Source organism: Ctenopharyngodon idella, chromosome 3, assembly GCF_019924925.1.
Source record: "Ctenopharyngodon idella isolate HZGC_01 chromosome 3, HZGC01, whole genome shotgun sequence".
Lineage (NCBI taxonomy): Eukaryota > Metazoa > Chordata > Actinopteri > Cypriniformes > Xenocyprididae > Ctenopharyngodon > Ctenopharyngodon idella.
Window position 1 is genome coordinate 13,612,247 of NC_067222.1, and position 27,940 is coordinate 13,640,186.

At 35.1% G+C, this 27,940-nt stretch overlaps 2 protein-coding genes across 2 annotated transcripts in view; both read right to left on the reverse strand.

Annotated features, from left to right (window-relative positions):
• The window catches only part of LOC127510021 (ecto-ADP-ribosyltransferase 5-like), a 101,284-nt gene that overhangs the window by 26,203 nt on the left and 47,141 nt on the right, over nt 1–27,940 (reverse strand). The gene's annotated exons all lie outside the window — the stretch shown is intronic.
• The window catches only part of LOC127509874 (uncharacterized), a 196,512-nt gene that overhangs the window by 15,130 nt on the left and 153,442 nt on the right, over nt 1–27,940 (reverse strand). The window contains exons 9-18 of the mRNA XM_051889078.1: nt 24,911–25,261; nt 24,444–24,800; nt 15,958–16,059; nt 14,896–15,234; nt 12,892–13,224; nt 8,348–8,704; nt 2,122–2,208; nt 1,936–2,028; nt 1,669–1,743; nt 1,039–1,152 (exon numbers count right to left, since the gene is read on the reverse strand). Coding sequence (XP_051745038.1) covers nt 1,039–1,152; nt 1,669–1,743; nt 1,936–2,028; nt 2,122–2,208; nt 8,348–8,704; nt 12,892–13,224; nt 14,896–15,234; nt 15,958–16,059; nt 24,444–24,800; nt 24,911–25,261 — 2,208 coding nt within the window. The remainder of the gene's footprint in view (nt 1–1,038; nt 1,153–1,668; nt 1,744–1,935; nt 2,029–2,121; nt 2,209–8,347; nt 8,705–12,891; nt 13,225–14,895; nt 15,235–15,957; nt 16,060–24,443; nt 24,801–24,910; nt 25,262–27,940) is intronic.

Genomic DNA, 27,940 nt, shown 5'->3' on the forward strand with positions numbered 1-27,940 from the left:
ACAGTGCTGTACCACAATTGGATCATTTTATACAGGTTAAAAATTATTTTGTTTAAACTAAATGAAAATAAACTCGACAGTATTAATACAGTAACAATGCTGTAAAACATTTTACAGTAAATTATTGCCATCCAGCTGCCAGTAAGTTACTGTAAAATGTACAGAAATCTCTTTACAGTAATAGTTGTGTTTGAGTCCCTCAGTTGTCCTCAGTGTGAAAGATGGATCTCAAAATCATTCAGTCACTGCTGGAAAGGGTTCAAATATGCAGAATATGCTGGAAAACTGAATAATCTGCAGGACCTGGAGGATTTTTCTGAAGAACAGAGCTCAGTTTAACTGATCAGAACAAACAAGAGACTCATGAACAACCATCACAAAACAAACTAACAGTGGTGGATCATCCAGGTAACCACACACATCCAGAATCAAGGGTAAACTTTTGCTTCATTTGTGTAAATGCAGCTGAAATTTTGTCTTATGGATTATATATAGTGCTCAATCCTGAGGAGAAAATAATGATAAAAGTGTTGAGTTTGTCTGTGAGGAGAGCAGAAGACACACCAGAAACACACACATCACGGCTCTATATTAGGCTACTAATATAATGTTAATATATTTATTAAATATGCTGTGTTATCATGAATAATTGAGTGTCCTGTGGACAGAAGAGGCACAAGGAGAATCTTGTTTTTAAATCACTCGATGTCCTGAGACTGAATAAACTAAAGACTTGATAAACTAATGACTTTACCTGCTGATTCACTGCTATTATTTCAATTCACATCCTTTAATGGGTCGTGACATTCGCTGTCACTTTGATTTATTCTATTTTCTTTTTTTCTTTCATCACTTTTATTATTTCTTTTTCTCTTTATCATGTAAAATATAAACTCATCTTGTCTAATGGAAATGCTTCAATTAACTGATAATCAGGTCTGATATTATGGTTTGTATATTTTGTAACTCAAACAGCATTAATGTGGTAAAACATGATTTCTGCTCATGTCACTGACTCTTGATGAAGGAAATACTTACTGTAAATAATATAGAAGAGGTTTAGCAGCAGCACCATCACAAAGAGGACTATAATCACGACACCTTCAAATCCGGCGTAATTCAGACTTTTGTCCCAGGCAGATTTAAACAGAACTGGAATAAAGGAAGAGAAAAAACAACAATTACTAAAATAGAAGAACAAAATATAAACACAGATCACAGGAATTACAAAAACTCTTCTCACTGAACAGATGCTTTTATACAAACATTACGACACATTCTTTAACTGTCAGTCTCTCTTCTCTTACTGACCCTTGACCTTTGTGCTGATTATATGACCTCTGACCCTGACACATGCTGAGATGTCATTCAGAAGTAGCTTTAGTTCAGTCACTAACATGATGTCTACTGTAACAATTAATGCAATATTTTCATAACTAACCGGTGTAGATCATAAATGTGTTGAGTCACACAGAGATTCAGTGAACATGTAGAATATGATATACTGACATAAATACAACAGTAACACAAGACACTTCCAAGTATTAATGATTTCCTGCAGGATATTGGGAATATCACATCATTTAAATGTAATTATTGTTCAACTATTAATGTGCATTTTAATGTGTTTATGATAATGACTGTTGATTTACATCTGGATTTATTTACCTGAATAAAAAACAGCTGAGAAAACAATATATTCTGTGTCATAACTGTAATCTCTAATCCATGTTTCAATCTTGCCTGTAAAACAGAAAAGATGAAATAATTACATCCACAATATCATTTTCAACACCAAAACAATGAAACACAAATGCCAGTAAAACAATGAACAATTTTTAATGTAAAATTCATTCAGGTATTGACAAATTATTTTGTTTATGAATGAAAACAATATGTGTATTAATAAACTGGCAATAGTCATAAATGAATCACCTGTGAAGTTATTAATATATGGAGCTGTCCAGAGCAACATGAGAGGCCTCAGAAAATAAAGAGCACAACAAGAGACCGACTCAAACAGAGATCCTGTAACAACACCAGATATTACTGTACATATAAACAGATATTTGAATGATAAATCATAATGCATTGATAAACCATCAGTACTGAAACACTGACCTTCAGAAACACCCCAGAGGACAAAAGACAGAAACATCAGAATATTTGGACAGAAGACGAGAAACATCTGAAGAAGAAACACTGTGTCTGGAGAGAAAAGACAAAATAACACATGTTCAGTCAAATAATAAAATTATGTTTTAATGAAATATTTATTAATTATTTAAACTATCATTCTTTGTCATTCAGTTTTATGTAAAACACACATCTCTGTTCTTCCTGACTATTACACATATAACTTAATGAATCAAACTCAAACTGTGTTGGAAACACAAATGTAATATCATAAATGGCTATACTACGCTCAAAAAAACGTTGGTTCTTCAGCGGTTCTTTGCAGTGGTTAAGGTGATATTTAGCACCGCTACCGTATGAAGAACCTGTTAAGCCCCTGTATGGTTCTTTAAAGGTTCTCTAACTCTCTTATTCTCTTAGTTTAGTTGGGGAAAGGATTAAAAAACAACATTAAAATACAGTGTATTTTCTGAAGATAACCTGGTTCTCAACCTTTTTGTCCCCAAGGTCCCCCTACACTGTAAAAAGTGAATATGGGTGTAAGTTGGATTCTCGCATTATAATATTTAGTTTTTAAAGTAATGTTTGTTTGTTCTTTTATTTGTCTTTGTCACGTTAACTCTGATTTATCCATTTATTTGTTCAATCAAAATGATGAAGAAAGTCTGTAAATAAAGACAAATTACTTAAGGCTAGCTTCATTTGCCTAGCTCGAGGTGTTTTGCTCTGTCCAAGGAAAATATGTTCGGATTTTTTAGTAGAAATCATGAATTTTTTAGTAGAAATAGTAGAGTATTTACACAACTAATTAATTACTTGAACTGCAGCAAACTATTTTTTTTTTTTTTTTTTTTTTTCAAAATTTCCCCCCCTTTAGGACCTAAAGCTTTTCAATGTTGTTTGACGACTGAGGACACTTTGCAATAACGTTACATGGTAAGTAATTTCTATAAAAACTGCTGTAATTGTTAATAGATAATATGAATTACTAATGTTGGACATGTTTGAGTAAAATCCATCTAATGTTGTTTATTGACTTGCATGTTATCCTCATTAACAAACTTTAGACTTGGAATTATCCAACCAAAATATTCATCAACTCCCTCTTATGCCATCTCAAATGCATGTGACTTTTTTGTTGTTTTTCTGAAAAATATCTGGTTTTTTTCCTGTATATGTTGTTTTTTTTTGTTCTCACAGTGACAGTAGCCATTGACTTGCATTATATGAATCACCGAGGATCACAGTTCCAGCTAAAGATCTACTGAAGAAAAAAAGTCACCTACAAGTCACCTTGGATGGCCTGAGGGTGAGTAAATTAACAGATAATTTTCATTTTTGGGTGAAATATCCCTTTAATGAAGAATGATTCAGTTTATTAGGGTGTAAAGATAATTTATTATTTGTTGATGCACGTTTTATTTTCAGACTAAATTATAAATGAAACCAATGACTGATTCAGATGCATTTCTTAATTGCAAATCTGACCAGTCATTAATGTAAATTATTTTAGTGCTGTAAAATTTATATTTTCTTGTCCTTTGCTGTCACATATCTGCAAAATCTGATTCCCTATTACAGATTATTCAGATTTTTTTTTTAAATAATCACAAAAATAATCACAATTGCTTTATCACAGACTGAAAACATTCACCTGAGAAGAGTGTGTCCTGAAGGCCCTTATCTTTTTCCTGGGAGAAAATCCTGAAGACCTCATCAAGGAGTACCTTCTGAGTTGAACTTAAGAATATTCTATTTTGATTTATTTTCAGAAAAAAGTCTAATTTTGTGTATTTTGTAGTTTTGCTAGCAAAAGGCAATGTAACTATGTTCACTATTTTAGGATAACCAGACGATGATTGAAGAGCAGCTCACCATGGTGGTGTTCATTATTCAGAAGGAGGGTGAAGAACTTCATGATCTGCTGACATCGAGAGAGTTAAAGTTTTGAATCAACTGACTTCAGTCACATCAGCCTGTGCCCTGCTTCTGGGTATGATATACATCAACCTGGCTTGTCTGGAACCCCTTCGATTTACTTTGTATGTGTATGTCTAGTACGAGTGTGTAGTTGTATGAATGTCCAGTTGTGTTGTTTGAGAACTGCTTGGTTCACTTTGATTTGTGCAAGGGTAAATTATATTTAAAGGGTTCGTTCACCCAAAAATGACTCACCCTCATGTTGTTCCACATCCGTAAGACCTTTGTTCATCTTCAGAACACAAATTAAGATATTTTTGATGAAGTGTGAGAGGTTTCTGTCCCTCCATTGAGATCCAACGCAACTACCAGTTTCAAGGTCCAGAATAATAGGAAAGACATCATTAAAGTACTCCAGTGGTTTAACCTCAGTTTTATGAAGCGTCGTGAAGCTCTCGTGAATGCGCGTTGCAGATCAATATTTTCATAAAGTGGTAAATTATGTTTTTTTGCACAAACAAAACACTCATGTAGCTTCATAAAACTGAGGTTAAACCACTGGAGTCACATGGAGTACTTTAATGATGTTCCTATTATTCTGGACCTTGAAAGTGGTAGTTGCGTTGGATCTCAATGGAGGGACAGAAACCTCTCAGACTTCATCAAAAATATCTTAATTTGTGTTCTGAAGATGAACAAAGGTCTTACGGATGTAGAATGACATGATGTCTCTATCTCAATCGCTCTAGCGCCACCAACTGTCCAAATTTGCACTCACATTTACGCTAATAACTTTTTAACCGTAAGGACTAGAAACAAAATTCCTTGGCTCAAGGCGATTTAATTGCACCACATGACGTCATTTTCTGTCATGAAAATTTTCCCTCCATTTTGAATTTTCTGAAAAAATTACTTTTTCGAACTCCATAGCCATTGTTTCGATTTTCTCGAAAAGGGGGCCGTGACATCAGTGCCTGGCAGAGTAGTTGGCGTTTGTGTTCCTAGCTTTCCCTCCAGGAGTCTGGATCTGAAGGCGCTCTCTTTGAAGACACCACCGTCACTGTGACGACCACAGGCTCCCACGTCTACCATAGTAAAACGGTAGTGAGAGTCACAAGCCGCCATTATCGAGTGTGTCCCTTTGCAGTTAAAGTAGTCACGGCTAGCCTTTCCGCTGTGCTTGTAGGACTTCTATGAGTTTTTGTAACTTTTATGTAGGGAGCGAATGCCTGTCTACGCGTACGCGTCAAATGAAGTATAGTTTGCAAGGCTGTGCGTTTGACTAAGAGTATGCGCATAAAAACTGAACTATACTTTGGGCTTTAAACACAGTAATGAATGTTTAAAAAACAAAAAAAAGGTATTGGGTAAAAGCATCCCATGTTATGTTAACCTAATGATGTTATTTTGTTTAAAGGCCTACAGTTGGAAGCAGCTATTCTGCTCAAGGTGGACCCGGGTTGCTGTCTGAAGCTGAGGTGAGCCATGAACTGTTGACTACAGTGTGTGAAGCACAATCTAATCAAAGCACTACACTTACTGCACATCTTGTTATGCAAATGATTTCAATGCAAACATTAGTTTTTTTTAGTTTGTTTGTTTGTTTGTTTGTAGTTGGTCTACACAAACTATCCTATTAATGTGAAGAGAAAATTACATTAATTTTTTTAGTTAATGGCCAAAAGTATTTGAGCAGTTGTACAACAGTAGTTAAAAACTAGAACGTACATTTCCTGAAGAAAATGTGAATAGTGCTTGCAGTGGCAAAATTCAGCACTCGGTTGCTAGGGTGTTTCTAGGCAATTGCTAAGGTGTTCTGGGTGGTTGCTAGGGTGTTCTGAGTGGTTGCTAGTCAGTTGCTATGGTAACCTGGGTGGTTGCTTGGGTGTTGCTAGGCAGTTGCTAGGGTGTTCTGGGCGGTTGCTAGGCGGTTACTATGGTAACTAGGGTATTGTTATGTGGTTGCTAGTTGTCACAGATGGTTTCTATGGAGTTTTTATAAAGTTCTTAGCATGTTTTTAACCTGATTTAGCACTTAACTATCACTATTAGCATGTAGCTATTCACTGCTAGCATGTGTAGCATGCTAGAAGTCCAGTTTGCTAGCATGTGTCAAAAGAGCCAACCGCCATGTCTCTACGATGTTCTGATGCAGAGATATAGGTCTTGCTAAACGGTTGCTAGGGTACTCTGTTTGGTTGCTAGGGAGTGGCTTGGCAGCTACCAGTGATACTGTAAAGGCTGCTTGTCAGTATGAATGATATAAACCAACCCTATGATGTTCAGATTTGAAGATATCCTTCTTTGGGTTTGGGTTGCTAGGGTGCTCTAAATGGTTGCTAGGGCATGGCTAGACAGTTAGCAGGCTTAAACTAATAGACTGCATGTCAAAAGAGCCAAACTCACATGTCTCTATGATGCTCTGATTCATTTTATCCCTCTCATCTATTATCAATGTTAAGTCTATGGGGTGGTTGCTAGGGTGCTGTAAGTGGTTGCTAGGGTGTGGCTATGATGAAGATTTTAGGTCATTACTTATTGGCTGCTTGATAAGATGTTAAATGAGTGAGAGAGTGAGAGAGAGAGAGAGAGAGAGAGAGAGAGAGAGAGAGAGAGAGAGAGAGAGAGAGAGAGAGAGAGAGAGAGAGAGAGAGAAAGAGAGAGAGAGAGAGAGAGAGAGAAAGAGAGAGAGAGAGAGAGAGAGAGAGAGAGGGTTCCTCAGGCCCTGCTTGTGTGTGTGTGTGAGTGTGTGTGTGTGTGTGTGAGAAAGTGACAGTTGAAAGTGACGGAATGTTCGTGAATTTGAATTTTTCAATGTAAGTCTATGGGACTTTTTTGGCCACTTTTTCATCCGCTGTGTGAACATCGTTGGTCCGATCGCTTAGAAAAGTCACAGCACACCTCTCCTCAATGAGCCGGTCGATATGACACCTCATTCTTGGGTCTAGGACAAACACTGCGGGAGGAGTAGCGTGCCAAACTTTTGTGTGGAATAATAAGTATACAAGACATCAGAACACCTGAGATAGTGCCTAAAGGCTGCGGGGAGGATCATCCCGTGCAGTATGACCACATTGTGTTCACAGTGGATGGCCAGTTAATCTCAGAGGAGAGCGAGGACCTCTCGATGGCACTGGGCCTCCTCCTGTGTGTGCTTTATTTGGAAAATCTGTGGTCTTCGTAACATTAGATTAATGAGTGAGTGAAATTATTGAAAATTGCAAATACAACCACTTGCAAACAGTTATGCTCTGAAGTCCTGCAGTATCTTTCACTGTCAACAGCGCACTAACATTTTTGTAAGTCCTTCAGGATTTCAAAAACAATATAGAAACTGGAAATAAAACTGGAAGAAAGAGAGCAAGAGAGAATATTGACTCTGAAAGATTGAGTTGTAAACACATTTTACAGTGACAGGAAGTCTGACTGCATCCTTCAATTTCAAAAAACACGCTCCAAAAAGGTCAGTGTCTTTTTCAGTCCTTTAGGATACTGGATTGGATTCCTAATGTAAAATATACACACAGACGGATGAGAGGTCCTCGCTCTCCTCTGTGATTAACTGGCCATCCAACATGAGCACAATGTGGTCATACTGCATGGGATGATCCTCCCTATCTATCTTATCTTATCCAGTATCCAGTTTGAAAGTGGTTGTATTAGCAATTTTGAGTAATTTCACTCACTCATTAATCTAATGTCAAAAAGACTACAGATTTTCCAAATAAAGTAAAGAATGTATGTAAAAACAGGACTATTGTCTTCTTCGAAAATGTACATATTTCAAGCTTGTTGCATTATTTTGTATGTGTATAAAAGGGGAGTATATTGTGATGTTGTACATGTATATTCCCTGACTGATGATTTGGTAAGAAATTATTAATTATCATTCATCTTTTAAGTAAAAGTGTCATTTAGAAGCATATTGACTCGTCTATAGTAGTATCTGGCATTATAATGGGCCCTGCTAGCTCATAAAACAATATATGGCACCTCTAATTTGACAAATGCTAGAAAGCTTCTTTAAGAATAGGTGCTATAGCACTAAAAAAGGTTCCCCTATGATTATGAGCCAATGAACCACTGCTGGTGCTAAATGGCACCTCTTATGCTTCTTCTACATAGCACCATATGACAAAGGCGCTGTATATCACCTTTAAAGGTGCTATATAACATTTAAAGAGGTTCCCCTATGATTCAATGAACCACTGCTGGTGCTATTTAGCACTATTTTTGTTTGTGTACTGATTAAGGATTGAAGAGTAGGTCTTTTTCTCTTCTGTTGACTTACCCAGTAGTTTCAGTACCACATTTATCTCGGTTGAAAATTGCCAAATGAATCCACTGCGAACTGTGCATGTGCATGTGTATTCTCCCTCATCTTCAGCTCTCAGATTGTCCAGACGGAGGGAGAAGTTTCTGTGTTGAATCTGATCAGTAAAGAAATGAGCTCTGTCATGATAATCCTTGTGCTGTTTCTCTGCTTGACTCTCACCATCTTCATACAGATGAACCAGATCCTCTAAGTCTTTTTTTCTCCATTCCACCTTCAGACCGTCCATTGTAGAGAGTCTGTCATCATAACAGGGCAGAACCACTGAAGATCCCAGAGGAACAGGTGTGTGATGAGAAGGTTCCACAATGAATCCTGAAAATTAAACATTTATTTATGTTAAAAATAAGAGGCATATTTTGTGTATTTTTTTTTTTTTTTCTTCATTAAACAGCCCTAAAAAATTGCATTAAAAGCCCAAACATTTATTAAGGGTTAAGCACAGGGGTTTTAAGGGTTTTTTTTTTTTTTTTAAGAAAATCACTGGATTCAGTTCATGTAAAGTTTGTTAGGTTGATGACGTCAGATCTTTTAAAGATAATCAGAGTTTGTTCAAGGCACTTTAATAGCAGTTAAACTAGATATCCACAGCCAGAACTGATTCATTTGCTTCATTTTCTGAGTTGTATTTGTGAAATAGTCTGTACTTATTTTCTGTTCTGTACTTGTGATGCTTGTAACTTGAGTCTCCAAATGACTATTTTCCACACCAGTCTATAATTGTGGTATAATGTATGGAAGTTTATTAATGCCAAATGTATTTGAAATATAAAGCTTGTTGAATTGCACTAATTAAAAAAAGTGCATTGCATTAACCGTGCTTGTATTTTAATGCATTGTGTTTTTAGGGCTTGCATTTTTATAGTCTGAAATTCAACATAGTCGTATATTTAAGCTGTGAATATTTCAATTCAAAATATTTCAAACACATTTTCATTGTTAAAAATTCAAAGATTCATGTTCACCTTTTATATTTCACTTCCAACATATTCATGCAGTCTATACACAGGGAAAGTAATCATGAAGACATTGAACTAAATATAAACACAGCTTTTGTGTCTTTATCAGCTTTTCCACATATATATTCTGTCCCTGATAATCATCACACCTGCACTTACTGCTTGCTCTATTTCTGTAAATCTATTTTTATGAATGAATGACTTACTAACCGTTGCTCTGAACTTTGTCAACAGCCGCTAGCGGCACCTGCTGGTGAGATCGACTAACAGCAGATGGAGATCATGCATCAGCACTCTACTGCTTTTCCTGCAGTTCCCGGATGTGAAATGTTGAATTTTCTGCCGAATTTGAACCACTGAATTTTTGGAAGTGAATTTGTAAAGCGAAATAAATTGGACCGAACATTGCCTGTTGAATATTTTAGATTGTATTTTAAAACAGACTGAATATGTTGGAAGTGAAATCTTAAATGTGAATATGAATCTTCAAATTTTTAATAATGAAAATATGGGTGAAATGTTTTGAATTGAAATATTCACAGCTTAAATATACGACCATGTTGAATTTCAGCCCATAAAAATGCAAGCCCTAAAAATACAATGCATTAAAATACAAGCAAGGTTAATGCAATGCATATTTTTTTCAACAAGCTTTTTATTTAAAAAACATTGGCATTAATAAACTTCCATAATAATGCATCTCATAACAGCATGTATGAATAAAATGAACTGTGATTAGTTACTGTACATGTTAGTCAGAATGGCTCTTCATGTTTTAGAGGGCAGTTCTTGGTCAGAATGAGGCACATTATGGCCTTTTGTGGTTTAGTCAAAGTTGTAGTCATGTGAGACTAGGGGACCAGTTTCAAGAGCAGTACATCTTCAGCGCAGTGATACTCTATACACCATAAACACAGAGTCAGTGGACAGGGTGAAGGAGGTCTGGCTTTTCTGTGTAAGCATGCACTATTATCTAGGCATGAATGAGTTGGTAGAATAGTTCAAGTAAAGTGAAAGAGCATTTCTGTCTGGCATTATGTTGTGCACTAACACAGGCTGATTAGGACTATTTACTACAGAGAGAGCATCTGCTGGAGAAATCTACATCTACCAAACTACAAATGAACAGCTTGAGTTTGTGCTGAGAATAGACATGACTCTCACAGGCCAAAAGCACAATAACTCCTTCCATGAATTGGGATTTTTTTGATATTATCTGCCAATAGCTTTTATATTTTAACAGGGTTTCTACAGGTTTCATCAAATCTAATTTAATGCTTTTTAATGCGAATTTTTTAATTTTTTAATGCCATATATATGCTGCTAAATGTCGATAGATGACGACATACGGCAATTAGAACATTCATCATATCATTGTTGCATTCTGCCAAGTGTCAGCCCTTTACATTTGTTTGCTTCTCTGCTGCTACCCTTTTGCTTATATAATATATTTTAATACAGCCAAATTCCTAATAAAATTGTGTCATCTATATATTTTTCTGTTTTTGTTGTCAGACAATATGAAATGGTGACTGAAGCGCGGCCCATTAAGATTACATACAGGGCTCGACATTAAGCCTTTTCATGTGGACACACATAAATCAGTCATTCACTTGTACGAGTAAAACAATTGCTTGTCGGGAAAAAAAATAGTATTTTTTATTTTTATTTTTTTTTTGTGGTGGAAATATAAATTTGTTCTGAAGCAATATCCTTTCAGAATATTGCTGCTTTGACATATGTAAATATGCATATTGTTGATTGATTACAACTGCATTAAATAATGTTATGGGATTGTTTTAAAAATTGTTTGAAAATACAAATATGAAATGTTGGGGGGGGGATTATACTTTTAAAAATGAAACTAAACCACCAGTAGGTGGCAGCAAGTAACCGTCTTAATGAGTGAGTCATTGATTGATTCATTCAAACGATTCATTCCAATGGCTGATTCATTCAAGAATGAGGCAGTTGTTTATGAATGGGTCATTTAATCTTTGACTCAACCGATTCATTCAAAACGCTTAATCATTCAGTAATGAAAACAAGACTGAGTGTTGCGCTTCTGCTGTGATCTTTGTTTGAGACTATTTTTGCTGCTAAAATAGAACAAAAACAGTCAATGTTCCTTCTAAAATTTAAGTGGCTTAATATTAACTACTTGTTAATTGAACTGTTGTATGAAATCAGTGTCACGTTTTTAATCGTGATGGTAGCCTATTTAAGAAAACAGCATTCTTGGTTGTGTGATTTTGCTTACCAGTATCAAGTTATAAAAACTCCACATTTACCGCAGTATGTTTAACTGAGTTTCTTTTTGTGTGCGCTTCGCTCATGTTTCCATTTCTCCTCCAGATGGTGCGCGAGCCTCAACAGCACAACCTTGTTATCGTCACTACATTATACAGCCTATTATTATCCACTATCGATCGCCACAAACACTAAATGTAATAAAATCAGTCACTCGCGTTTTGGTGATTCCCAAGTTGCTGGGTTTTTTTTTTAGGTATTGACGTTTTAATCACGTCCTTGTCCGGTCGGGAAAGTAAAGTTCGAGCCCTGACATGTTAAACCAGCGCTAAAATCCTGATTTATAATCGAGCTGTCTGACAAAATCACCATACACATAAGATAAAGACATTTGCTGTGATTTTGGCTGTATGTACACGTAAAATGATCACTCAGGTTAGAAGCAATAGTATCTATTTTATTTGTTCTCTGACAGAGTGCACATCCTCAACTGATGCGCTGCTGAACCAGAGAGGTGCGCCAGCGGCAGGAAAGCAAGATCTCGCGCTCGTGCAGCAGTACCAGGGTGTCTCGGAAGCTAGATCAGGTTAACAAATCGCTATATTCGTCACAACGCGCTTTCTTAGAAAAAAGTCGCAAAAGGGGTCTGAAAAGTCGCTAAGTTGGCAACACTGATGCAGCCATCCATCTCCAGGTCCCAGCGCACCGCTGTCCAAAACAACGTTACGGCCGGAGGCAATTACCAAACGGGTTCCATGTGTGTATCACACCACTGTACATATTTTGCGACAGCAAATCAAAGTTATTAATTATTTAGGCTTTATTCAAAATAAACTGGTAGTATTATTTTTCTTCAAAACTATGTAAAAAATGTAATGCCTGTAGAAATAAAATTTAATGCTTTTTAATGCCGTTTAAGGCCTTAATTTTCGCAAAATCCATTTAATGACTTTTAATGCTTTTTAATGCCCCGCGGATACCCTGTTTAATTTATTGACTTCTGCTCTTTAATTTATTGGGAATTTACTTTCCATAGACACTCACCTTTATAAACCCAGCTCCAGCTGATAAGGCATATAAATACATGTTCAGATGTAGTTGGTGCTCAATCAAAATTAATCATTTTATGTATATAATTAATGATATATGACCAGCCCAGACAATTATATTTATCACTTAAATGATAAAAAATGTATTACTTAAATTTTTATTGTAACTGTACTGCTTAATCAAAATCATATATTGATCAGGGCTACAACAGAAGCAGTTTTTTTTTTTTTTTTTTACACTTACCCAGTATCAACTCTGCATCAGTTGAAAACACACAATCCTGGTCACTGTAAACTTTACATCTGTAAACCCCTTTATCTTCAGCTCTCAGTTTTTTCAGACGGAGGGAGAAGTTTCCATCTTTAATCTTCTTATTTGAGAACTGAGCTCTTTTGTGATAATCCTTGTGCTGTTCCTCTGCTCGACTCTCACCATCTTCATACAGATGAACTAAAGTGTCTGAGTCTGTTCTTCTCCATTCCACCTTCAGACTCTCCTGTAACAAGCTTTTGTCAACCTGACAGGGCAAAACCACTGAACCTCCCAGAGGAATGCCTTTGCCAGACATAACGATCTCTATAAAGGAATAGAAACATGTTTTAATGTGGAAAAAACTATTAATACAAAAGAAGAAAAATACTTGCATAACAGCTAGTCCATCACTCACAACTTGCTATTAATTAATTGATTTGGTTTAATATGCAAAATACATAAAAAAAAATATAAATATATTTTTTTCAGTTTTTATAATTTTAAGCATAATTCAGTAGCAAACAATCCAAGATATGTTTCAAATTGCTCTTAGGCCCTGTCCCAAATGGCACCCTAAACACTCGCGGTCTTCCTACTTTCGTGACGTAACGCTGCTTTGACTGATGGGAAGAAGTCTGCTGCAGAGCCGCACCAGTGCAAAGGTGTGCTTCGAGGGTGAATATCGACTGCAAAGAGGGCGCTCGTGAGCACTCTTCTGAAAGCTAAAATGACAAATGGGACACCCTACAGTCCAAGTACAGGTCTCTGCAGGAGAGTAATAGGAGTTACCAGATCAGTAGGTGAGGCCATAAACAGAGGGGCGTTTTTGAGAGCGTTACCTGATTTGCCCACATCAGAGTGTGGGTAGGGTTTAGGGGTGGGGTCGGGTGAAGGGGATCATTGTCATTGCATGATTTATAAACACCCACCAGTTTGAAAACACCCACAAATTCAGAAATGCCCACTTTTGTTCCGCAGAAACCTCATACTCCTACAGTCTCGTGGACTTAACGGACACACGCACGAGGCAGCCATTTTACGTCCACAAGACCGATAGTGCAGAGAAGTGTGCCATTTGGGACAGGGCCTCAGAAGTGCTGAATGAAAACATTTCCAGTGTCACATCAGAAAAAAAATACTAATTTCCATATCCTGCAAAAAGTGATAATGTGCAAGTTATTACCTTAAGAATCTATACTTTATTTAACCCATAAAAAATAACCATTTCCTGTAGTCAGGTTGATTCAGTCAAATTAAATAATGTATTTGATCTGATGGAATTAATTAATTTAGATTTTACCACATAAGGCAGATTTTTAGATCACCTCAAAATATTTTTTCAGTGTATAAAGTATATTTTATCAAAATATGTGCTTCATGAAGCTGTGACCATGCAGTTTTGACAGTAGAGTTGATACTGTCAAATACTGTAAATTATACTGTAAGAATGATGTTGCTCTATTATATACAGTAATCACATTTACTGTACACTGCTGTAGATATCATGCAGACTTATTTTTCTTGACCAAATGTTCTTACAGTAACTGACACTCATGTTTGTGAACAGAGAGACACGTCTTGATAACATATATATGACATCTCAATATTTTTAATCCTGATTATATAGTTATAGCTCTGATTATATAGATATATTAATACATTTCTTAAGATTTATAACTACATATTCAGGATTACAAATATAATCAGATACTATGTAATTATCTTGTTGAAATAATTGCAAATGTTCACACACACACACACACACACACACACACACACACACACTTTGAACATTACGGTAATCAGTTGTGAATAACGTGATAAATTGACAGCACTGTAACATGTCTTCATTATCTTGAGTTCTCCTGCCTCAAACATGTAATATTGATGTATCACTAAAACACTAAATAATCAAACCAGCTGAAAACTCTTTGTACTGTATTGTTGATGAACTATTAAGAGTCGAGTTTGATTTGTTTTTATCCGTTTACTTACTCAGATCCAAATTTGTTTTGGCTGAAAACACACAATCCCTCTTGCTGTAAACTGTACATGTGTATTCTCCTTTATCTTCAGCTCTCAGATTGTCCAGACGGAGGGAGAAGTTTCCATGTTTAATGTGATCAGTAAAGAAATGAGCTCTATCTTGATAATCCTGCTGCTGTTTCTCTGTTCGACTCTCACCATCTTCATACAGATGAACCAGATCCTTTAAATCTTTTTTGCTCCATTCCACTTTCAGATTTTCAGTTAGTAAGTTTGGAGGAACATGACAGGGCAAAACCACTGAACCTCCCAGAAACTTACTGCTTAAAGAATTTTGCACAATCAAACCTGAGAAGGAAAAGAAATTTCATTTCAAATGTGAGGTAAATGTTGAGGCCAAATAACCCCACTATCAGCCTCTGTCAGGCTGTTTTAATCACACTAAATACAGGTGCAAATATTTTGTGATCAGATTATTGGGACATTGTCAGAAACACATGACCATAATCATTTGTAAACACTAGCGGTTTGTTCATGAATCTAGAATCAGAAAAATGACACTGATTGATGCTATCAAAACCACAAAAACACACTTCACAAAAATATTCAAACAAAGAAAATAGAGTCATCTAGCAATTATTTCTGTTACCGTACACAACACTGATGAGCGATCGGTCTACAGGTACTAGATTTTGCTATAGTTTTCCTGAGTTCAGCTACTAGAAACACAAAGCTTCAGGACACTTCAAATCTGATGATATTAATTCAACAATACCTTATCTACTGCTACCAGAAATGTCTTTAATGTTTTATAACGTATGTCTTATCTCATCTTGGTGATCTATTTGTCAAAATATTAATAACTCAAATGAATTAAACTCGTCATCTATCACACTAACAAACTTTTGACTTCTTGATTTTTTCTAGTCAAGAAGTTTCAGCAGCAGCTGTTTGATTTACACACTCAATAAACACTAATTATTATGAAGATGGTTAATTATTATTATTATGTTCAGATGTATTTTGCACTGAATCACTGTAAATCAGAGTATGTTCCTGTTATATTTGTACCTTTAGTAGGTGATCTGCAGTAGATCAGACAGCAGAGCAGAAGAGCAGATCCAGATGCAGAAACACAGAGAATCATCATTATTATGTGTAGAGCAGAGAAACCTGAGAAACACACACAGTTATTGAACAATGTTATTATTGTGCAAAGTTCCTTATATTGCACAAATTTGTCCCTAAGATATGATAAAGCAGGACACACACAAGCATGATGTCAATTTAACACATTATTGCATGCATGATTTCTTTTCTGACTCAGACACAGTCACCACTGAAAGATCTGCAAAAGTGATTTCCTACATTTCTACAATAATACTGTGCTGAAATATATTCCAAAGCTAAGAAAAGAAAATACTATCAAAACTATTAGATCAACTGCAGCTAATGCTAAACTGTAGTTGAACACTTAACCACGTGCCATCAGTTTGTAGGTCATGTTTTTGTCAATTTTTTCGGATCTGTGTTTTATTGAGTGATGAACTCAAAACTTTGCTAGTGTTCTGGAAGAATGAGCTGATTTGAGTCATGAATGAAGTGTTTTGGTAGATTTAGTGCATTTTGAATATGAATTAACTGCTGTGAAGTTGGTCAGGAGAACTGTGTGAAGAGTTATGAAAAAATGACCTGTATTGAGAAATGTGTCTTAGCGATTATAAACAAACAAACTGTAATTTCATTACCATTTATACAAAAGAGGACATTTTATGAATAATTTCATACTGTGATGTAAACATGGACCATGTAAAATTTACTTAGGTGAATTATAAACAGTAGAAGGATATCAATCTCATTTTGTAAATATATTTTACAAACAAAAAGACTGTGTAATGCTTCCTGTCGTTATTGTTTTTAGGCCATTGTTTTATGAGTAATAGCGTGTGTTTTTTGCTATCTTTGCTAGTGTTGTGGAAGAATGAGCTGATTTGAAACATGGATGAAGCGTTTTGGTTATTTTAGTGGATTTTAGATGTTTGTTAATTGGTCTATAAATTAAGGAGTTTTTCCAAGTGCTTGGAAATCTGCAATAATAACACCAGTGTTCAAATCAGGTGATCACATGGCTATTAATTATAGACCAATTAGTATCCTTCCAGCAGTATTTAAAACTCCAGAAAAATGGATTTCTGAACAGATAATATCACATTTGAATAGTACTCCATTCTCATTACATCTGATGCAATTTGGGTTTTGAAAGTATCATTCTACAGAAACTGCTAATTGTTATTTTAGAAAATATAAAATATAAATTGGATAAAGGAGGTGTGGTGGAAGCTGTCTATCTAGATTTAAAGAAAACATTCGACACAGTAAATCATGAGGTTTTAATTAACAAGTTATCTGTTTATAATTTCTCACCAGAGGTAATTAAATGGATAAGAGCATACCTTGCTGATAGAAAACAGTGTTTTGGGTAGGCCATAAGACTTTAAAAATAATTACTAATTATGTTGGCGTACCTCAAGGTTCAATATTGGGTCCTTTGTTTTTCAGTTTGTATATTTATGACCTTCCTACATTACATTCAATAGAAATTCTCTATAAGCAGGCTTTGAAATATTGCATAAAATGTCTAATTTATATCATCATTGTAAAATTTTGCTATGATCTTTTAAACTGGGAAAATATGATTACATTTTATTTGTGAATACAATTTTGCATGGTATGGCCCCACCTCCACTTATTAGAAGTCCAGTTTATTAGGAAAAAAAAAAAAAAAAACATAACTCATCTATTAGAGCCATTACTAGAGGGGATATTATATGGAAGTAAACTAATGCCATAATGATGGCGAAATTAATCTTTGTGAAGCACCGAGGCTTTCCCCTCAAGTGTATCGTAAAAAGGTTCATTACTCGAAGCTTTTCAACACGGTGCACACTAACGACATCTTGTGGTCAAAAGGTGGAAAAAAAACTGCATTTGCGTCCCAGACGACCCAGCTATTTCTGGACTGTTTCATGTAATAAATCAGTCTGTGCCATGAAAAGCGTATAAAACAATGTAAATTACTGTAAAAAAATGTAAAAAAAAAAAAAAAAAAAAAAAAAAAAAAAGTCTTTCACGTGTCATTTTACTTAGACAATTTGAATAAATGAGTCTGTACATAATTTTTTGGGGGGAAAATAGGCGAGCTTGGGCATATATTATAAAAATAAATGAAGATTGGCATAGAATGAAGTATGAACTGGGAAGAAATACAAACTGAACATGCACAAAACTGCACATGTAAATATTTATTCGTATTATGACATTCTTTTGCTAAAAAGCAAATGACACCACATCTGCGCAATTGTTCACGTTATGTGAATCAGAATACGAAGCAGTCACGTGGTTGTGTGCGAAAACGAAGCTTCGGACGTCACCGATCACGTGGTTATGGCAAAGCGAATCAAGCTCCGATACAGTGCTTCACTGTGAGACGTTTCATTTTTTTTGATACAAGCTCCGAAGCCTCGGTGTCAAACGTCACATCACTATAATGCCATATGTTTTTGAAATAAAAAGCTTTTTGAATTGCACTACTTGGAAAAAAAATATGCATTGCATTAACCGTGCTTGTATTTTAATGCATTGTATTTTTAGGGCTTGCATTTTTATGGGCTGAAATTCAACATGGTTGTATATTTAAGCTGTGAATATTTCAATTCAAAACATTTCACACACATTTTCATTGTTAAAAATTCAATCATCCATATTCACCTTTCAGATTTCACTTCCAAAATATTCATTCTGTTTAAAAATACAACCTATAATATTCGTGTCCACAAATTCAGTGGTTCAAATTTCAACATTTCACATCCGGGAACTGCAGGAAAAGCAGTAGAGTACCGAGCATAATCTCCATCTGCTGTTAGTCGACCTCACCAGCAGGTGGTGCAAGCGCGTGTTGACGAAGAGCAGAGCAACAGTTAGAGGAAGTCATTCATTTCATTCATTAAAACGGATTTGCATTAACGGAGCAAATGGTAAGTGCATGTGTGATAATTATCAGGGGCAGTATGCAGAAAAGTCAGCTGATAGACACAAAAGTTGTGTTTACATTTAATTTAATGCCTTCACTGTTACTTTCCCTGTGTAGCCTGACGGAAACCCCAGTACTGCAGCACAGCTGTGATATAAAGTTAAGGAAAGTTATGTGTCTATCTCAGATTTAACGTTTGAACTGTACATCATCAGAGAATAACGTTATAATCTCGTTCACTGTAGAGAAAGCTGCTTACATGTAGGCTACCAGTGGTGGACGAAGTACACAAATATTTTTTTATAAATACTTAAAATGTGGAGATCAAATATACCACCTATAGTGAATTTCTTTTTTTTTTTTTTTTTTTTTTTTTTTTTAGGTCTGGTATAAAACATGACATACAAAAATACTTTAGCTATAAGCTCTTATGTATGCACGATTAATCAAAAGAACGCGATCTTATTCCTAAATGACAACGATTCGGCTGTCTATTAAACCTTTGAAATTACGATCATACTGGAATATTCAAACCTGCTTTTGCATTGCCGCTGAAAGCAGTGGTCATGTAAGCTTTATGTTTTAAACAGCTTCACAAAGTGTTTTCAACAACACACTATTGCTACTTCTGTGTTGCAAACATTAAATAATAACGCAAGTATGCAATAACAATTTATAGTCCGAATATACACTGCTTTCAGCAATAAAAACGAGTAAATGACCTTTGAAACTAATGTTATTACACTGTTCTGCCAGTAGGTGGTGACCAGTGGCTCTTAAAATGTATTTGATGTATCAGAATCATTAATTCAAGAGATTAGTTTGAAAACACTGGACGAAACATGTCTTCATTCATTTCAAACGATATTGTAATGAATTAATTTTTAATAGGCTAATTTATAACATTTTACACTTTTCTAAATAGACTGATTTATAGCATTAAATGAGTTGTTTAATCTTTTGTTTTCAATTAATGTTTAATTTAATGTTTTGGTCCATGATATTGGATAATATGATGGTTTTAGATAAATCGTTCAGTGGCGTTTGACCTGTATGTGATGCAGTTAGACAAACAAGCTTATTAATATAGAAACCCTTCAAGCGCCCCATTCCGAGCCATTTCTAAGATATGACCTACATTTTGATTAATATTATTAAATTGTTAAAAAAAAATTAAATATCCATCTTTGTCGAAAGAATTCCATGAGCAGTTCACTCTCAGCCAATAAGATTCCACGTAGCATTTTCATGGATCAGTCGTTCAAGCGTTTCCTAGTGAAATACTGGCATAAAGTTGTCCTGACATTAGATGGTCCATATTTGCAAATTTAGGGACCGTCTCTAAAGTTACTTACGACATTGGTGTACACATTTCTAACTTCAATATCATTTGAAGATAATGACTTACAGTCATAAACTGTGATGTGCTCGTGTAGGTGTCAAGCATGATGCACACCTTTTAGATTTTTTTTATATTTAATAAAATAAACTAATAAAAAAAATATTGCTAATTATTTACTACTGCATGAGGTTATATTTATTTTAATATCAACAATCTAAAATTATGGTATACATTTTTGATATTTAATAAAACAAACTGTCAAATGTGTATTACTATTTTTCACTACAGCATGAGTTCATATTTATTATCAACAGTCTAAAAGTTGTGCATCACACCTACATGAACACTTTACAGACTGTAATTCATTCTCTTCAAATACCATAGAGCTTTAAATTATGGTATATTTTGTGTATGAGCATATATGCTAACTTGACAGTTTATTTTATTCAATATCAAGAATCTAAAAGGTGTGCATCATACCTGAAACCTACATGAACACTTCACAGTTGGTTTCATGACTGTAAGTCATTCTCTTCAAATGATATTGAAGTTAGAAATGTTGTGTGTAACTTTAGAGACGATCCCTAAATTTGCGAATATGGACCATCCAATGTCAAGACAACTTTATGCCAGTATTTCACTGGGAAACAATTAGCATCAAACTTTGCACATTACGTTCATATTCTGAGTCGACCTGCTTGCCTGTAACCTATATAAGGTGCGAGTTTGGTGGTCTTTCACTGTTTTAGTCTATAAAGATAAGTTAAGCGTTAGGGGAATCCTGGAGTGTGACGTATTGAGGGAAACCCCAGTACTGCAGCACAGCCACGATATAAAGTTAAGGAAAGTTATATGTCTACCTCAGATTTAACGTTTGAACTGTACATCAGCATCAGAGAATAATGTTATAATCTAGTTCACTCTAGAGAAAGCTGCTTACATGTAGGCTACACAGGGAAAGTGACAGTGAAGGCATTGAATTAAATGTAAACACAACTTTTGTGTCTTTATCAGCTTTTCTGCATATATACTGTCCAGGGGCGTAGCCATCGTTTCAGAAGTGAAGGGGAAAGAAATTTTGGGTGTAATACCAGTTTTTATTTGACCTTTGTCTAATTGATAGATTTTTTTTTTTTTTTTTTTTTTTTTTAAATCTCATCTCTTGCTTTTATTTTGAAATCAGTTTGCTTTTAATAAGAAATCAAATACACTGCTGAACAATAACCAATATTTAATATTTTTCCCTATATTTTATGACAATTCTATGATTGGTTTATGTACTACAAACACTTGTGCATTAAGTCCTCATGGATTTTATACAATGTAAAAAAGATCACAGAATAAGGCAGAACAATACAGTACCTATCAAAAGTTTGGAAACATTACAATTGTACAATTGAAATGTCTCTTCTGCTCACTAAGGCTGGATTTATTTAAACAAAAAATGCAGTAAAAACAGTAATATTGTGAAATAGTATTACAATTTAAAATAGCTGTTTACTATGTGAATATATTGTAAAATGTACAATATGTGATCAAAGCTGAATTTTCAGTATCATTACTCCAGTCTTCAGTGTCACATGACCCTTCTAATATGATGATTTGCTGCTCAAGAAACATTATTAATATTAACATTATTAACATTATTAAATAAATGCTGTTCATTGAACTTTCTATTCATCAAAGAATCCAGAAAAATTAAATGTATCATGGTTTCTACAACAATTTTAAGCAACTGTTTTCAGCACAGATAATAATAATAAATGTTTCTTGAGCAGAAAATCATCATATTAGAATGATTTCTGAAGGATCATGTGACACCGAAGACAGCTGAAAATTCAGCTTTGCAATAACAGGAAAAAATACATTTTAAAGTATACTCACATAGAAAACAGCTATTTTAATTTGTAAAAATATTTTGATTAAGCTTCGGAGCGTTATGAATCTTTTGTGTCGAATCATGACTCGGATCGCATGTCAAACCGTCAAACTGCTGAAACCACGTGCTGGCTATGCAGGCCTCACTGAGCCATCGGATTTCAACAAAAATATCTTAATTTGCGAAGATGAACGAAGGTCTTACGGGTGTGGAACGACATGAGGGTGAGTAATTAATGACAGAATTTTCATTTTTGGGTGAACTAACCCTTTAATTCTGCAGCCAGACCCTGTTGCGGGAAGTGGGGGTGCTGGAGGTAAATGCTTCTATATAATAAATGCTTCATTTTATTAAGTATATACCCCCCCCTCCCCATGCACAGCACCCCCAACCTAAAACATCTTCCCGCGCCCTTGACGACAGGTCATACATAGACTATCTTGTCTCTTTGAATTTAAATCTAGATTTATTCACATTGGCCTCTATGTAAACACTTGCCCGAAAAAAGTGCAGTGGACGAATTTACGTTTTATTAAAAGTGCGGGGGACATGTCACCCCCGTCCCCTAGTGGTCAGAAAAGTGCAAATGCAACAAAACTCAGGCCAAACATGCATGAAAACACCTTTTACAAATGTATTGCAAAAGTTTTATTAAAAGTAAAATCTATCAAATGCAATGAACTAATCATCTAATAAGATTAAATATAGAGTGTCTGTATAATATGTGTTCTTTTATCAATTTTCAGGGCTTGTTTCTCTGTTCCATGGCTCAAGCTAAACAGGCCAATAAGAGATTAATAACTACCATTATTCATTTTAATTATTCTAATGTCTAATTAAAAAAATCTACAAATGTATAAAACCATAGGGTAAAGCCCATAGACACTTGTTCAACAGTTCTCAGTGAATCTGCATGATTCATGGGTTCACTTTATCATCGCCCTCTACCGGTGAACCATTGACATTTCGAACTGTTTTGAAATGTTCAGAAACAGTGATGACGTAATGAAGCATCATTTACTAAAATCACGTGAATTTGGCAGTTTGATACACGCTCCAAATCACTGATTCAAAACAAAAGATTCATAAAGATCCGGAGCTTCATGAAGCAGTGTTTCGAAATCGGCCATCACTAGCAAGCCCTAAAAATACAACGCATTAAAATACAAGCATGGTTAATGGTTAATGCAATGTATATTTTTTATAGTAGTGCAATTCAACAAGCTTTTTTGTTTCAAAAACATATGACATTAGTTTACGTCCACAATATTCCAATAACAAATGCTTTTGGGCAGTCAACCTTTTATTATAGAGCAGCACATACCTGGAATACTGTACCCACATAATTAAGAAATATTACATTTTACTGCATTTTCTGCATCATTAAAACAGTGGTTATTGGATAATCAAACATGTCTTCATAATTTGGAGTAGTGGCTTGTTTCTGTCTCCTTATATTTACAGTCATTTTGTGTTTGTGTTAATATGCTCTGGTTATGGCTATGTTTACTGGAATGTGTTTTTATATGATTTTTCATGTTTTATGTACTTATGGACTTTTCTTTACCATCAACGTATCAGGAAAACTATAGCCTGTATGGCTAAATCTGTCACATTAACATGATGGACATGAGTGATCATGTTAATTAATGTGCACTGTCCCTTTTAAATAAAGAATAAATATTGTGAAATTAACAGCTGTGCCAAGATGAAAGTTGGTGAAGAGAACTGTGTGAAGAGTTTTGAAAAAGTACTGAGAAATAAGTAAATAAGAGAAATAAGCAGCTGTATATATATATATATATATATATATATATATATATAAACGAATTACCGAAAAGATAATTACCGAAAAGAATCCCCAAAGAAAGCACATCATTAGCTTATTTAATATAATTACAAAATGTATATAATAACTAAACTATATAAATATAAAAACAATATACTGAATGATTTTAATGTTGTTAGACAAGCTAAAATTGCCCTTTTTATAATTTTATGCAAGTATTATGAAAAAAAATGAATGAGGGATTGAAATGTGCTTTGTGTGTGAATGAAGTTACAGCAATCATGTGTCTCGTGAAGATCACTGTCCTGAACTGTGTGTGTGTCTGTTAGCTGGTGAAGTCATCTGATCGGTCACTCTAGTCATTTCTTTGCTGTTTAGTTATTGTCCATTAAAAATGGCAGTTGTATTCATTGGAATCACTTTGTTGTAAAATTTGGAATCTTAATAAACTTTATATACAACTGGACATAAACGAGTAACTAAATGACACTTGTGTATTCGCTGTTTTAAGACTCACCCAGTCTCTCCAGCACTACAGTTGCATTGGCTGAAGCTCCTCCAGCAATCACTTGACACATATAAACTCCTTTATCCTCAGTTCTGACACTCTTCAGTCGGACAGAGAAGTTTCCTTTGGGGATTTCAGCAGTGAATAACTCAACTCTGTCTCTGTATCGCTCATGTGATGCCTCTGGTAAAGTCTCACTGTCTTGGTAGAGCAGAACCAGAATTTCCTCATCTTCATCAGTTTTCTTCCATGAAACCTGTTCAAAGTCTTCAGGAGTGATGTGAGAATCTACAGAGCAGTTCAGAGTGACGTCTTCACCCACAGACGCAGATATGGACCGATCTGATCCTGAGACCAGCAAACGCTCTGAAAGAACAAACAAAGTAAATATCACAGCAGGAAATATGAATTCAGTCATTAGTTTCTGTAAAATCATAGTGAAAATGAAGGAAGGGACTCATGTGGTCAATACTCACCAACATTATCAACTTTAATTTCAACCTCAGTCTCTCCAGACTCCTGCTGACTCTGAACTGTACATGTGTATTCTCCTTTATCTTCAGCTCTCAGATTGTCCAGACGGAGGGAGAAGTTTCCATCTTTAATGTGCTCAGTAAAGAAATGAGCTCTATCTTGATAATCCTGCTGCTGGGACTCTGGTCGACTCTCACCATCTTGAAACAGATGAACTAAAGTCCCTGAGTCTCTTCTTCTCCATTCCACCTCCAGATCCTCTATTAATAAAGGTCCATCAACATAACAGGGCAGAATCACTGAAGATCCCAGAGGAGCAACCACAGGACCAGAGGGACCACGCACAGTCAACCCTGAAAACAGTGTTTTTCCCATCACAAGGGAAAGATAGAAGTTAAATAAAGCTTTTTTGTAGTCAAAAACTGATAATGACAACTGGACATAAATGTAAGCACTGAGTTCCTACCTATTTTTTTCCTTTTAACTAATGCCAAGTGCATACTGCACAATTTTAGCCCCAATTTTCACTCGCCAACAGTTTCATGGAAATTGCCAACAAATGCCTGAAATCTGAGGCATATCAGTGCTTGTTCACAAGAGTGACAATCGCTTAGCGTGTGCTATCAAAGACGCCATCTGAGAGAAGCACCGATTTGTTGCTGATGCCTGTGAGATATTTAGCATGCTAAATATCTGGACCTTACTGTGATTCACAATCCTGCAGTGTGAAATGTGTTTTGACTGGAAAAGACATCAGCGACGACCTACAGCCTACAAAAATATAATTAGTTACCACTTGTAGTACACTATGGGTTCAAGTATACTATAAGTGGTAACTAAAAACATTTTTTAAATACAGAAATAGTATATTAAAAGCACATTTTAGTTCATATTTCATGGTGTCTCAATATAGCACAGTTAAGTACACTTAGATGTTCTTAAGATTAAGAAGTACTAAAGAAGAATTTTCAGTATATTAAGTACAAAATTAGTGCACGAAAATAGAGCACTTTAAGTACATAATAGAAGTGTACTTTTTTTCACCTGGGGTGTGACCCGTCATGTTGAGTGCAAACAACAGCAACTAGATGGTACCAGACAGTCATGCAGAACAGCGATCCACCGACTTTGAAAATCATGCAGTGTGTGCTTGGCATTATAAATAAGTCATGAAATTGTTTTTCATCTCATCTATCAGTGATATAATCAAGACCTTTAAGACCAAGACCAATCAAGATCAGAGGTGTGGTCAAGACCATTCAAAGTTTTTCCTTTGCATTTTTCTACTTAGCCCCCTAAAAAATTGGAATGGAAGCTTTCTGTCATGAATAAAGAAAATAATAAAAGATAATTGCGACTTTTTTCTCACAATTTCGCATTTACATCTCACAATTCTGTTTTTTTTTTTTTCCTCAGAATTTACGAGATATAAACTCACATTTGCAAATTATAAAGTCAGAACTGTGATGGTAAAAAAAAAAAAGTCAGAATTGTGAGATAAAAAGCTGCGATCACCTTATTTTTCCAGTGGTGGAAACAAGCTTCCATACACTTTCCTCCGGTTTCACTGATGAGGCTTAAGCTAGTCCCAGACTAAAAAAGCATGTTTGAGCTGATTTAACTTAAAGTAATGTGTACTAACATATCTTAAAATATGTCAATGGCAATGTTTTGTCTCAAGATGCACAACAGTAATGTTTTTTTCCAAGGCACGTTTTAAAAAGCTACTTAAATGTCTTAATTGAACTAAGGCATAATCCTTGCTTATGCCTGTCTGTGAAACTGGGCCTATGTTGTTGTCCTCCAGCGAAAATGACACATGAAGACATACTTTAGAAAATCTTATTTTCATTTAAAAATGTAATGTTTTATTAAAATGTATTATTGTGGGTGTGGCATTAGATTGACATCATGCACAGAAATTATCAAAAACACAATCACGCTGTAAACATGATTTGTTAGTTTAACTTAAAGTAAGGAGCCTAACCTAGCTGCCTTCAAAAATGAGTTCAGTTAAACTAAAAATTTGAGTTGATACAAAAAAGTTTTATTAATTTATCCAACAGAAACTCAAAATAGTATGTTACCTGAACAACATGAACCTAAGCTGATTAGACAAAAGTTTTTGTGAAGTTGTGATAAATCATGAAAATGTTTTTTTTTACAGTGCATTGACAGTGACAGACAGCATTCAGTCTTGTTTTCAAAAACTTGCAATTTGAAACTAGGGGTGTAAATCGGACGGTTCGTCACAATTTGATACAATATCGATACCTCAAAAAGTTCTGCGATACGATTACGATACGATACGGGGTATATCGATTAATATTTCGATATTATGAGCCTATTTTACACTACCAGTTACGTTTTTATTAACTTACAACTGCAACCAAATTATATAACAAACAATTATTTTAAAATTTCACATTGTGCACCCTGATTAGAACATCCACAAATAAAAAATTCACACAGTAATATAATGACAGCTTATGACATGACAACAGTCAAGAAAGTAGTTTAGGCTTCTGTGCTAAAATGCTGATGAACAAGGAAATGTTGTATATATTGTGTATATAGGCCTATAATCTATAAAATTAAAAGACATTTATTTTAAATGTATATAAAGCAGCTTTTTAATGAAGCAACAACATAGGACAGAAAAAGACAGGCTATTAATATTCTTTCATTGTGCAAAAGTATTATAAAGGCTCCAATACAGAGTAGCACAAAGCACTTACGCACATCCCGTGTGCAGAATGATGCGCTTGAAACAACACAGAGTCCTCTGCAGTTTATTGAGCATTTTCTTTTATCAGTTTTAATTTCAGTTACTGTGTGTGTGAAGAACGATTCATAGCACTCTATTCTCCAGTGTTGTGATCTAACTAACAGACACTGTTTGAGATGTGAGCACACTGCTTTTTGCAAGGCTTTAAACACAAGCAAATTATAAACTTTCGTGAAGATTCAGCACTGGCTCGATCGGGACAGTGACAGTTCCATCTACTGTCCCGAGCGTCTTTCACAAGTTC